The sequence below is a fragment of the Vicia villosa genome, linkage group LG2 (genome assembly GCF_029867415.1).
Source record: "Vicia villosa cultivar HV-30 ecotype Madison, WI linkage group LG2, Vvil1.0, whole genome shotgun sequence".
NCBI classification, from domain to species: domain Eukaryota; kingdom Viridiplantae; phylum Streptophyta; class Magnoliopsida; order Fabales; family Fabaceae; genus Vicia; species Vicia villosa.
Genome location: NC_081181.1, coordinates 226,518,552 through 226,531,867, shown reverse-complemented (window position 1 = coordinate 226,531,867; position 13,316 = coordinate 226,518,552). Strand labels below are relative to the sequence as shown.

The following is a 13,316-nucleotide window of genomic DNA, read 5'->3' as shown; positions in this document are numbered from 1 at the left end:
TCTGTCAATGCATACTTTGGACGAGCTCTCTCCATAGCAAAACGGATGAAAGCCTGCGGAGAGATTTTGAAAGAAAACGACATTACTGCAAAAATTCTGAGGTCTCTTGTGCCAAGATTCAACTATGTTGTGTGCTCCATTGAGGAGTCTAACAATGTGGAAACTCTAACCGTTGATGAACTCCAAAGCAGTCTGCTTATTCATGAGCAAAGAATGAAGGGATCAAATGAGGAGGAGCAGGCACTGAAGGTGACACACGAGGAGCGTTATGAAAGAGGCAGAGGCGTGATGAGAGGCCGAGGAAGAGGTAGAGGCCGACAATTTACGAGTAGGGATGCGGTGGAATGCTACAGGTGTCATAAGCTGGGACACTATCAGTATGAGTGCCCAACCTGGGAGAAAAGAGTGAATTATGCCGAGTTTAATGAAGAGGAGGAGATGTTGCTGATGGCACAATCAGATTCTCATCAAAACAAGAAAGGAGTATGGTTTCTTGATTCCGGATGCTCAAATCATATGTCCGGAAACAAGGAATGGTTCATGCAGCTGGATGAAAGCTTCAGGCACTCAGTTAAGCTTGGAAATAACTCAAAGCTAGAAGTAATGGGAAAGGGAAACATCAGATTGGAGTTCGGAGGAAGCAATCATATTGTAAGTGACGTATTTTTTATTCCTGAACTATGCAATAACTTACTGAGTATTGGGCAGCTCCAAGATCGAGGCATCACAATTGTAATTAAGCATGGAGTTTGTAAGCTATATCATCCGAACAGAGGCTGCATAATGGAAAGCTTGATGACCATCAACAGAATGTTCCTTGTGACAACAAACATTCTTATATCGGCGCCTACATGTTTCAATGCAAACGTTGATGATCTCGGTGAAATATGGCATAAAAGGTTTGGTCACTTGAGCTATAAGAATCTTGCGCTGCTGCATAACAAGAACTTGGTTCGAGGGATTCCAAAATTAAATGCTTCATCAAAAATTTGTACAAGCTGCATGGTGGGAAAACAACATCGAGAAGCCATCCCTAAGAAAAGCATCTGGAGGGCCAAACAACAACTGCAGCTTATTCACTCAGATATATGTGGTCCAATTTCTCCTGAATCACATGGAAACAAAAGGTACATACTGACATTCATTGATGATTTCAGTCGAAAACTTTGGGTTTACCTTTTAAATGAGAAAAGTGAAGCTTTTACTACTTTCAAAGAATTTAAAACTATGGCAGAGAAGGAGACTAGTTTGGCACTGTGTTGTTTAAGAACAGATAGAGGAGGAGAATTCAACTCAAATGAATTTTCAAACTTCTGTAAAGCTCAAGGAATCAAGCGTCAATTGACAACAGCTTATACACCGCAACAAAGCGGAGTCGCAGAGCGCAAGAATCGCACAATTATGAATATGGTACGCTGCATATTAGAAGAGAAGAGGCTGCCCAAAACGTTTTGGCCGGAAGCCGCAAAATGGGCTTGTCATGTGCTCAACAGAAGTCCCACATCTGCTGTAAAAGACAAAACACCAGAAGAATGTTGGAGTGGTTTCAAGCCTAGTGTCGAACACTTTAAAGTGTTCGGATGCGTAGGAAATGTTCACGTACCAGATGCTAGAAGACTCAAACTTGATGCTAGAAGCCAAAAGCAGGTTTTCATTGGATATAGCGAGAAGTCAAAAGGGTATAAAATGATAAACCCTTTAACAATGAAGGTAACAATCAGTCGGGATGTAATCTTTGAAGAAGATGGCTGCTGGAATTGGGGGAGGACAAATGCTGAATCAAAAAGTGAAGTACTTGATTGGGGTGAAGCCGATGAGGAAACACGTGAGGAATTAGATGAGCATGAAAATGAAAATACCGCAAGTGAAGCAGAAGAAGAAGAAAACTTAGAAGCAACTGATTCTTCTTCAAATGAATCGGTAACTCCGCCAAATTTAGAGAAGAGAGTAAGAAGAGTTCCAACCTATCTTCAGGACTATACAAGCGGAGGAGAATTATCAGAAGATGAGGTACAAAATTTTCTTATGTTTATGTCTACTGATGATCCAATTTATTATGAAGAAGCAGTGAAGAAGAAAAATTGGAGAGATGCCATGGACAAAGAAATAGCAGCAATAAGAAAGAACCAAGCCTGGGAGTTAGTTCAAGCTCCTTCAGAAGCAAAAATAATAGGTGTAAAGTGGGTCTACAAAACAAAACTGGATGAAAACGGTGAAGTTAGCAAGTGCAAAGCTCGCTTGGTGGCCAAGGGTTATGCACAGGAGAAAGGTGTAGACTACGACGAGGTTTTTGCCCCAGTTGCAAGATGGGATACCATCCGCATGGTTATAGCTCTAGCAGCAAGAAATGGTTGGAAACTCTATCAATTGGATGTCAAAAGTTCATTTTTGCACGGAGAGCTGCACGAGAATGTATATGTATCACAACCGCAGGGATATGAAGTAAAAGGAGAGGAGAGCAAAGTCTACAAGCTGAAAAAGGCACTTTACGGGTTGAAGCAAGCTCCAAGAGCATGGTTCAGCAGGATCGAAAGTTACTTTGTCAATGAAGGTTTCGAAGGGAGCTGCTATGAACACACCCTTTTTATAAAAAGGGAGGAAGATAAAATATTGATTGTAAGTATTTATGTTGATGATCTTATTTTTACTAGTAATGATCTGATCATGATGCAAAGTTTCAAAAATTCTATGAAAAGAGAATTTGAGATGACCGATTTAGGCGAAATGAAGTACTTTTTGGGAGTTGAAGTGCGTCAAAATGCGAGAGGAATACACATAAGCCAAAAGAAGTATGCGGGAGAAGTTCTCGAGAGATTCGGCATGGGAAGCTGTAATGGAGTAAAGAATCCAATAGTCCCTGGAAGTATTAAGTTGTCAAAAAAAGAGGAAGGGAAACAAGTTGATGGAACTCTTTTCAAGCAGATGGTGGGGAGTTTGATGTATATGACAGCAACCAGGCCCGACTTAATGTATTCTGTGTGTCTCATTAGTCGATTCATGTCCAATCCAAAGGAAGTACACATGCTTGCAGCCAAAAGAATTTTAAGGTACATCAAGTCAACAATTGATCTCGGCATCTTCTACGGAAAAGGATGCAAAGACGAGTTAGTAGCTTACACAGACAGCGATTATGCTGGTGATATAGATGACAGGAAAAGTACATCAGGCTATGTATTCATGTTAAGTGGTGGAGCTGTTGCATGGGCATCCAAGAAGCAGCCAGTAGTTACTCTTTCTACGACTGAGGCCGAATACGTAGCTGCTGCGTCCTGTGCTTGCCAATGTGTTTGGATGCAACACATCCTAAAACAAGTTAAAGGTACTCAATCTGACTGCGTTACAATGTTTTGTGATAATTCTTCTACCATTAAGCTGGCCAAGAATCCCGTTTTTCATGGAAGAAGTAAACACATTGATGTGAGATTTCATTTTCTGAGAAATCTAACTAAGGATGGAGCTGTGGATATAAAGTTTTGTGGAACAAATGATCAGCTTGCGGATATCATGACCAAGCCATTGAAGTTGGACCAATTTGAGAAATTTCGGAAGCACCTGGGAGTACAAGCAGCAGAAGATTAAACTAAAATGCTGTATGCATGTTTAGCTTAGGGGAGGAATTGTTGGAATATTAATATCTGTTTTTAATTAATATTTGTTTTTTAGTCGGTTAATAAAACTCTTATTCAAAAGGAGTATCTAGGTTAAGACCTATTCTTTAGCATAGTGTGCTGAAAAATAGGAAGTTCAGTTTATGTAAGGCTATTTATGCAGCCAGTCTTTCTGTTTTTAATATCAAGCAAAGTTTACAATATCAGTTACTTGTATTCTTACCTTGTTCAACAGTAATATGCAGGTTTGTACCTCATCTTGTTGCAAGAGTGAATATCGTAATAGTATTGGAGTTTGTGGGCAAGTCATGCACTATGTCCCGATACAAACGATAGATAGAGTCAAGTAGTATTAGTATTACAGTAAGAAATTAAAGTTGGAAATGGGAGAAATTAAAAGCATAGATAGAGTTAAGTAGTACAAGTATATTATTAGAGATAGGAGTAAGAAATTAGTATTAAAAATGAAGCCAAGATAAAACCAGAACATTTTAAAATTTGCCAAGTATAGAGCCATGGAGTTTACATTTTTGTACATAGTATAGTCTCACATAGTTTTCTATAAAAAGAATTTTGGTGTTTATATAGATTAAACAAACTCAATTACTAAATCACTTGTGGGTTGGAGTAAAAAGGTTTTACACAATATTGAGTTAAAGGCCTAAAATTATTATTTTAAAATTTGTTTAAATAAATTTTTAAATAAACTTTGTTTAACTTAATTAAATAAATCATTTATTAATTAAAAAATATTAATAAATAAATCATCCTAGTCAATATTTTCAACTAATTAAAAATAAATTTTTTGTCCTAATAATCATCACTATCTCCTAAACAAAATTAGAGGGGACCGACTAAATTTCAAATGATGTAAAGTTCAAGGACCGAAAAACTAGTTTCTAAAATGGGGGAGACTAAAATCCGACTGCATGTTAAGGCATGATTTACCAAGACATGTAGGTCATTTATTGGTTTGGATGCTTGCTTTTTGAAGGGGGGATATTGTGGGCAATTAATGTCAAGAATATAGGATGGTAACAACCAAATCTTTTCAATTGCATATGCAATTGTTGAAGCTGAGACCAAAGATTCATGGAAGTGGTTCTTACACCTTCTTCTGAAAGATTTAAGTGCATTCAATCAGAGAGCAGATGACTATATTTTTATGACACATAGAAGGTATATTGTCTTATATAATTTCTTAGGTCTTTATTTAATTTCTTATGTCATATATAGTTTCTTATGTCTTTATTTCTTATGTGCTAGGGGTTGATTCCTGCAAATCAAGATGTTGGTGCCCATATGGAGCATAAACTTTGTGTAAAACATCTATATGAGAATTGGAAGAAGAAATACACTGGATTGAAGTTAAAAGAGGTGATACGGGAAACAACTAGGACAACTACAATACCATTATGGGGAAGAGCAATGCAGAGAACGGAATATTTGAATGAAAATGCATGGAAGGACATGATGGATACACGACATAACTTTGAACCAAATCACATTTCAAGACATATACAAAGTGTGATATGCAAGTAAACAACATGTGTGAGACTTTTAACAAGGCTATATTGGAACATAGAGACAAGCCAATAATCACTTTGTGGAGTGGATTAAATATTATACAACAAGATAACAAAATAGAAGGAGTTGTTGCAAATGGTATGGTGGAATTGTCTGTCATAGAATCCAACTTGTCATAGAGAAGAATAAAAAAAAACATGTGCAGGGGTGGACTCCAATATGGCATGGTGATGCGGACCTTTCAATAGTTGGTGTGACCAATGGGATTGAGACCTACTGTGTTAATCGTAAAAATGAAACATGTTCATGTAGAAAATGGGATTTTTCTAGCATACCTTGTTGTCATGTCATCACATGCATTTGGAACATCAAAAAACAACCTGAAAATTATGTGGTTGAGTATTATAGGTATGCTTCAGATTTTTCATTCTTTGATTATTCTTTGATTTTTTTATTGTATGAATTGTAACATTCTTTGATTATTTCAGGAAGTCAACTTTTGAGAAGACATATTCAAATATTATATTTCGAACAAAAGGACCACACTTGTGGCCTATGGTTGATCATGTGCCAATTTTTACTTCTGTTATGAGACGAGCAATTGGTCGTCCAAAAGAGCTGAGAAACAAGACAAGTGATGAGCAAAAGAACCCTCATGTGCTTTCAAGGAGACTTGCAACAATTACATTTTAGAAATATGGAGAAATTGGTCATAATAAAAGAACTTGGGTAAAAGGACAACTAAAAGAGCAATACCAAAGGGAGGAAACAAGGCAAAGACCAATAAGGGTGGAAAAGGAAAGAAAAAGACAAGTGAAAACCATACTGTAATTGGACAAAGATCACAAGCACATCAAACTACTCAAGATTAGATGCAATGTTGTTTTATGTTTGAGCTATTTTGTAATGACTAGTGGTTTGTTATGAACCATGATATTTTGATGTAAATGGTTGTTGTGAACCATGATCTTTTGATATAATATGGTCTGTTATGAACCACAACCTTTTGATGTAATATGGTATGTTATGAACCATTATATTTTGATGTAATATGGCCTGTATGAACCAATTGTTTTATATTAATTAAATTGTATGAACCAGTTGTTTTATGTTAATCAAATGGTATGGTTTGTTATATGTTATTACTTAGTTATCGTAAGTGTCAAATAGTATGGTATGTTCTATGCTTTTAACTGTCAAATGGTATGGTATGTTTTATGCTTGTAACTCAAAAATGGTATGGTCTATTTTATGCTATCAACTGGTTATGGTATCTGTCAAATGGTATGGTCGGATTAATGCTTTTAATAGTTAAATGATATCAACTAATATCAACTGTTTTATGTTAATCAAATATCAAATGTTATGTTATGGTATCAATATCAAATATCAACTATCAAATGTTAAATGGTTTCAAATATCAACTGTCATATGGTATCAAATCTCATGTATCAATTGTGAACCAAATATTAAAGTTTTTGTTTATACCGAATTCTTCCTTATTACTATTGGATTTCTTTTTATTGTTTTATCAATTCTCCAAAATGAATTTTTTTTTACCAAATAAATATTTTTAATAGATAAACAATAAAAAGAACATTTTTATCAATATAAAAATACAGGAGATGCCAAATTAAATTTGAGAGTGCCAAGATAAATTCTCCTACTTGTCACAACAAGTCCACAAACAACGTGGCCTACTAGTTACAACAAGCCCAAAACTAACATGGTCCTAAATTCAAATCTACTGACCCCATTAATGATAGTAATAATCAAAGAACATCTCTTGGAAGAAAACATTACTCTTTTTGAAAGTTTACCTTGACATAAAAGGGTCTTTTGGGCAGTGGCCCCAATTATCAATTATTATTGTTCAAACCAAATTAAATCCAATCATTATCACAACTTTCTAATTTCAAATTTTCGATACTATCATTAATTTGTTCAGTGATATTAACGCTGAATTTCGTAGGAGGACCACAGTTCGATCCTTGCAACTGCGATCGGGAGGAGGTCGGAAAAAAAATACGAGTTGGTGATAAAAAAAAAATACAACTAATCCCCACTTATTGAATTGAAATATCTCAAATTCAAGGACACTTTGGTCCTACAAAAAAATCCACAACAACCTCTTTTATTACTCCGTCTCATGTAACCGTTACCTTAGTAAAACATCGAATCACTTTCCAATTTCGAATTAATCATTTTTTTTCGGTTTAAATAGTAACATTCCAATTCGACCGTTGGTTACTACTTCTTCAACATAACACACGCTCTCCCAATTTACTCATCACAACAACAAACAACAACACAATCTTGAATTTCAACAACAATGGCACAAGATTATGGTTTCACTTTCACTTCCGAGGAAATGGTCGTCAACGACAACCTCGGATACCCAAAAGCCTATGCTAAACTCTGTCGTGACCGTGGTTTCAGTCCTTATAGCCATGGCCCTCCTTTCAGTTTTCTCCCTTATGCTTTGCATGATGATGAGGTACCCATTTGTTCTTTCTTTGTTTTTGTATTAAAAATTTAATCTTTGAGGTGAAAACTGTTCTGGGTCATTTGTAACATTTGTTAATGTTAATGTTTCACTTAGGTTGAAAGAGCAAGTTTTTTGGATGACATGTTTCCAATTATTGATCCAAAAGCTAAACCGACAACTAAACCAAGAATCTTTGTCAGTATCTTGTGGAACCAGCTCAGTCATCTAGGGTAACAAGTCATGAAAATTTTCAATTCTCATGTGTTGTTTATTTGTTTGTATGTGTTGATTGATGTTAATTTTGTTTGGTTGAAATTTTAGGAATGCTGGTTTTGATCCGGCGGTGATTCGAGTTGATGCTTATGGTAATGTTTTGTATTATCATGCTGATTCAGCTTCTCCTCTTGCTTGGGATTTTGATCATTGGTTTCCTTGTTCAAGTAATTAAGCTCTTTCTCTCACTTTTTTGTTTAGCTTTTCCATGAATATTTATAGATTAATATAAGTGATTTTTCGGTTGAAATTATCTTAATTGAGCTACAAACAAATTAGGCTTTGGTGTGATTTTGATTCTTTTGGGATGCCAATTTTGTAGGGGGAGGCTTAACTGTTCTAAGCAATCTAAGGATAGTTCAAAGACAAGTTTACAGAAGGAAGAAAAATAAACTTGAATTCTTGGTTCCATGGTGGGATTTCCAATTGGGGATATCTGTGAATCAGTTTTTGTCTATTTTCGCTTCTTCAAAATCTGATTTTAGGTATGTTTTCTGATTCTCTACTACTTATACTGTTTCTCGATTTGCATTACGATGGGAGGGTATGTGATGATGATATTTGTGATTGTGATTGTGAATGACAGGCATAGAGGCTTTTCATTTCTGTTCTCTGAAGGAGAAAATCATGAGTTGAATGATACACAAATAGTGGATTCTCATTCTTTTCCGCAACACTTCATTGGTTTTAGCGAAGAAGTTGGACTAGCTCCGGCTGCGATAGTCGAGTCGCGAAGGGATCCTTATGATGCTTTAGCTTTAAGACAGCTTGATCACAATAAGAAGACAAGGCCTATGTCTTCTGCAATAGGTCAGTGTCATTGCTCCTAATAAGATTAATCATACTAATGATTTTGAAGATCGAGAATTAGATATTGATGTTAATGTTATGTCTTTTTCTCAGTGGCTGCAAGAAAACCAAAAGGCAACGAAAATGAAGATCCAAATTTTGTTAGAAACCCCTACCAAGCAATTGTCATGGCCAGAGATTCTTTGAAGCAAAAAGAAGAAGCTTCGAAAATGCAATTAGAAATGCAAAAGTTGGATAATGAAGTGAATGAAATGAAACTCAAGAACGACGAAGAAAAGCTTGTTATTCAAGACCTCGAATTGGCGCTCATAAAACGTAAGCGGAAAGCAGAAAAATGCAGACGCCTCGCAGAAGCTCAATCTTCTTATAGAACCATGCTAGAGAAGATGATTAGAGACACCATGCACCAGTAAGCCTCATTAACCAAAGTTCAAATTATTATTACTTTTCTTTATAGGTAGTTACGATTAAAGTCGAAAAGTTTTAATGATTGAACGATTATATATTTGTTGAAGGAGTGTGATTTATAAGGAGCAGGTAAGATTGAACCAGGCTGCGAGTAATGCACTAACGGCTAGACTTGAAGCACAGAGAACAATTTGTGATAATGCTGAGAAAGAGTTTCATAAGAAGTATAAACAAAAAGATGACATAGAGAAACAGCTTAGACCTGAATTCGAGCAAGGAAGAAAGAGATTCAGAATGGATGATTCCGCTTTCGAAGAAGAGAGGGAGAATAATAAAACTGTTTTTTATTTGCCTAGAGCGAGGCCAAGAACACCTTTTCACAAAGAGCTCAGAGTTTTGTTGGATGAAGAACAAAGAGCGTCCGAAGCTGGCCTATCTGTGAACGAAGAGGAGCTGAAAATCGCAGCTAATAATGTTGAGTCCGAGCAGAAGGTAGAAGAGCATATCGAATCATCTGTGGCTTTGGATGAAGAGAAGTTAATTGAGCAGAGACTTCAGAAGCTAGAAATCAGCGAAGAAAAGAGAACTCCTGGTTTTTCATTCCGCGGTTTTCATGAGAAAAAAGACGAGGAAGATGATGAAACGAGAAACCAACGAGGTAAAGGGAATGTTGAAAAATGGCTTCAATTGCTTTTAGAGAATGGTCAAGAAGAAGGAACAAATCCACGAGAAGAAACAAATGAAAGTGCCTTTGGTAAGACTGAAGATATAATCCAACAACTGAACCAGAAGTTTCCACAAAAGGAGTTGAGAACTGTAAAGAAGGAGCTGCAAGTCCTTCAAGATAAGAAGAAAGAAGCCGTTGAAATAGAGGAAACAAATGATGGTTTTGATAAAACAAAAATTGGAAAAAATTGGAAAGATGAACAACAAAAATTGGAAAAAAGACTTGTTAGATCAGAGAGTGCAAAGGTCTTGAGACGAATCCCGTCATCTCCATCTTTGTTTCAAGGGATGAAGTCATCCATCAAGAGTATCAAGAAAGCAGTGAAACTATGAATGTTTGAGGCAGACTTGTGCTTTTTTATGCTTCTCGACCCTTTATTACAATTTGTGTGTGCAAAATACTATATAGGTTTGATTCTATTGTTTGATTTGTGTGTATAAGATTTTTTAGTTATCGAATAAGTGATAACAGCTTGTTGTTTTGGCTGCAATAATTACGTTTCTGTTTCGTCGTCTAGTTTCCTGTTAAGAACATATTTTTTCGGCTAGAAATTTGCTTATTCTAGCATCTACTGTAATACTTTCCTTATTCAATCATTCCTTTTATAAGAATTACAAGCCGAAAAATGATCTTGGTTGTTTGAGTACAGAACAGAATAGTCTCGATCTTATATTATTTCCAAAGTCTTAACTCCATCAAACAGACTTATAATATAACAGCTTATTTTTTTAATCTGTTATTCACATGACAGCGCTTCTCTTTCATGACAGTGATTTTCTCCAGTTTTGAGGAGTCCTACCTTTGACAACAACTCTAGTTTTCATGTCCATAGGTGTTTGCCTTCCGAATCCAAATTCAGTCTGAGTTTCATTTATTTCAACGTTCCCCGTCTCTCCGTTGCTTTTACTAAAACCAAGTTTCTTCCATTTGAAGAAACCTTTCTTCTTCTCAGCCATCTTATCCATCTGCGCTTGCATAGCATTGCACTGACTCTGCAGCCTGCGAACATCTTCCTTCAGTTTCTTTATCTCCATTTGCTGCGCATTCATTTCGCGCTTTGAAAGAGACCGTTCTGGTGTCTCCAACACACCGTGATATCCACTCGGACTCCTCAAGCTACTGAAAGAAGTACTCCAATCAATGTGGCGATTGAGTTTCGTTTGCTCGGTGAAAAGTACCTGAATAACAGCTCTCACAGGTAACCGTTCGTTTTGTGCTGCATGAAGTGAGGCTTCCGGTGTGAGTTTCCTGCTATCAATTAGTCTACACAGTCCCTTCCTTTCTTGCTTCGACACACTTGGATGCACCTATAACAAAAATATATAAGTTGACACTCTCAAATCAGATGAAATACGACCCGACTAAATGGATTTGTATTGCATGTAGTTAGAATTCCATGTATCCAATACCAGACGGAGATAGTCATAATTTTAAACTCGGTATTTTAGATTTAAATCTGTAATACACCATCCGATCAGGATCAAATGACCATCGATAGCCTACTGATAAATAGAATATTACTCGAATTTAGAAGGAAATTGAAGTGCTTTTTGGCAACAACTAATAATTAAACATATCTATAATGAAGGAAAGGCCAAGCTAAGATATGGACAAGAGAAAAAAGCCAAATGTTGGTAACAATTTACAACTATAGCTTTATGATTCATGTCCTATCTAGTTTTGGACTTTTGCTGTGAAACAATTGCATGTGAATCTTGATATATTAGAATAAAAAAATGTCTGATCTTTAATTTAGCGACTTCCTGACTACAGAGAATTTGAATCTTACAGACACATATCATATCAGAGCGTCTGGTGTACCGGTGACCGTGCTGGTCGCCACACAAGAACACTTTCTAGGATATTCAGAATGAATTTTACTCTTGAAACTTGTTTTTTTCGGAGTAATTAACTTTACTAATCAAGAAAATTAACATGAAACTAATTAGAAAGATAAGAAAGAAAACATACTTTAAGATAAGTATCAATGGCTCTATACAAACCATCATCAGTAGCTCTTGCATGAGTAGGAAGAGCAGCAGCAAGTGAAACAAATTGAGACAAACTCAAATTAGAATCCAAACCAACCTCAGCAAGGTAACAATCAACCAACTTAGCAACCTTAACCAAAGAAGCAGCACCGGTTTTCGAACCATCATGATCCAAGTTCAGAAACCTCTTAACCAATCTAATAACAAGCTCAACATCCAAAAGAGTTCCACATGTATGACTAAAAGAAGGTATCATGAGTTCTTTCAATGAAGCTTGATCTAACTGCCATGAAACTCGATTCTCAAGCTCCGTTCGATAAGTAGCCTCGACAGAAACCATGTTCGCCGTTCTTAGTAACCGGAGAAGGAAGTTGCATGGGATTGAATCTTTGTCGGGTGGAAGAACACTGATTAAGGTTTCAACAAAGAATCTTTTCTTGATCCATGATGTTGTCGCACTTTCGGGCGAATTAGCATTAGAACTAGCATTTGCATTTGCATTTGCATTTGAAGCTTCGAGATCGGGGAGCCATTTGGAAGCATAGTGAGTGATGATTGAACCGATTAAATCAGCGCGAACGCCTTTTTGTTTGATGTTTGAAAGAGTTTTGACAAAGTAATCCATGTCAAGGATGCATGCATCTTCAAACCAACAACAATAATCCAATGATAGTTGTTGGTTTTGATTTGTTTCAGATTCTTTGCAACATTGTTTCTTCATTTTGGTGAGTATAGAGAATAATGCAGGGGAAATTATGTACTATAGTATATGATATAATCTTGTTTATATAATGTTTTCATATGGTGTATGAACATGACATTGATAGGTTTGTTCTTTTTCATTTTTAACTAGAGGCCAAAATGTAGTGTGAAAAACACAACATCTAAGGATCAAATCTAGATTTTGTAAGGTTAGATTAACCACATATTCAAGCAATCTCAACCATATGATATTAGTCAGATGATTCATATTAATTTTGCTAAATGGATTTGAAAAGAAATATGGATTGTCTAACTCAATATTGGAGGATTTATGCCTACAATGCTCTCTCTAGTCTCTAATATCCTTTTGAAACATTATTTTGTTTTAAATTATAAGTTTTTTTTTAATAATTTTTTTACATGTTCATTATTTTATTAAAGAAGTATACCTCTTATTAATATTATACCATTTTTGGAATACAAAAATATAATTTTGAATGTGTTTATTAATGGATGGTGAGGAAGTCTGATAATCATCGTATTAAACTTTAAACAATCACATAAAATGAGTTTGATATATTATTTTAATTAAAATCTTGATATTAGGTTTATGGATCCTTATTTATAAAGTGTTCGACATTTATTTTTACTTATACTTAATATACAAACATTTATACACAACAAGTAATAATTCTATATAAATTATGCATATTATTATATTTAAGATCATCAAAATCGAGTCGAACTAGCCAATTCAATCGGTTAGATTGGGAAACGAACAT

The 13,316-nt window shown here is 35.6% G+C and overlaps 2 protein-coding genes across 2 annotated transcripts; one reads left to right on the top strand and one right to left on the bottom strand.

Annotated features, from left to right (window-relative positions):
- Positions 1 to 7,369: 7,369 nt before the first annotated feature.
- On the top strand, positions 7,370 to 10,334 carry LOC131654101 (uncharacterized). Its single transcript, XM_058924523.1, has 7 exons — positions 7,370 to 7,632; positions 7,738 to 7,853; positions 7,945 to 8,063; positions 8,219 to 8,381; positions 8,483 to 8,706; positions 8,800 to 9,115; positions 9,222 to 10,334. The coding sequence occupies exons 1-7, from the start codon at positions 7,468 to 7,470 to the stop codon at positions 10,171 to 10,173; spliced, it is 2,055 nt and encodes a 684-aa protein (XP_058780506.1). The 5' UTR covers positions 7,370 to 7,467; the 3' UTR covers positions 10,174 to 10,334.
- Positions 10,335 to 10,434: 100 nt separating this feature from the next.
- Positions 10,435 to 12,615, bottom strand: LOC131654102 (root phototropism protein 3-like). The gene is made up of 2 exons (XM_058924524.1): positions 11,813 to 12,615; positions 10,435 to 11,148 (listed from the first exon to the last, which is right to left on the bottom strand). Exons 1-2 carry the CDS (start codon positions 12,551 to 12,553, stop codon positions 10,603 to 10,605), a joined length of 1,287 nt encoding a protein of 428 aa, XP_058780507.1. The 5' UTR covers positions 12,554 to 12,615; the 3' UTR covers positions 10,435 to 10,602.
- Between the last annotated feature and the right edge of the window lie 701 nt (positions 12,616 to 13,316).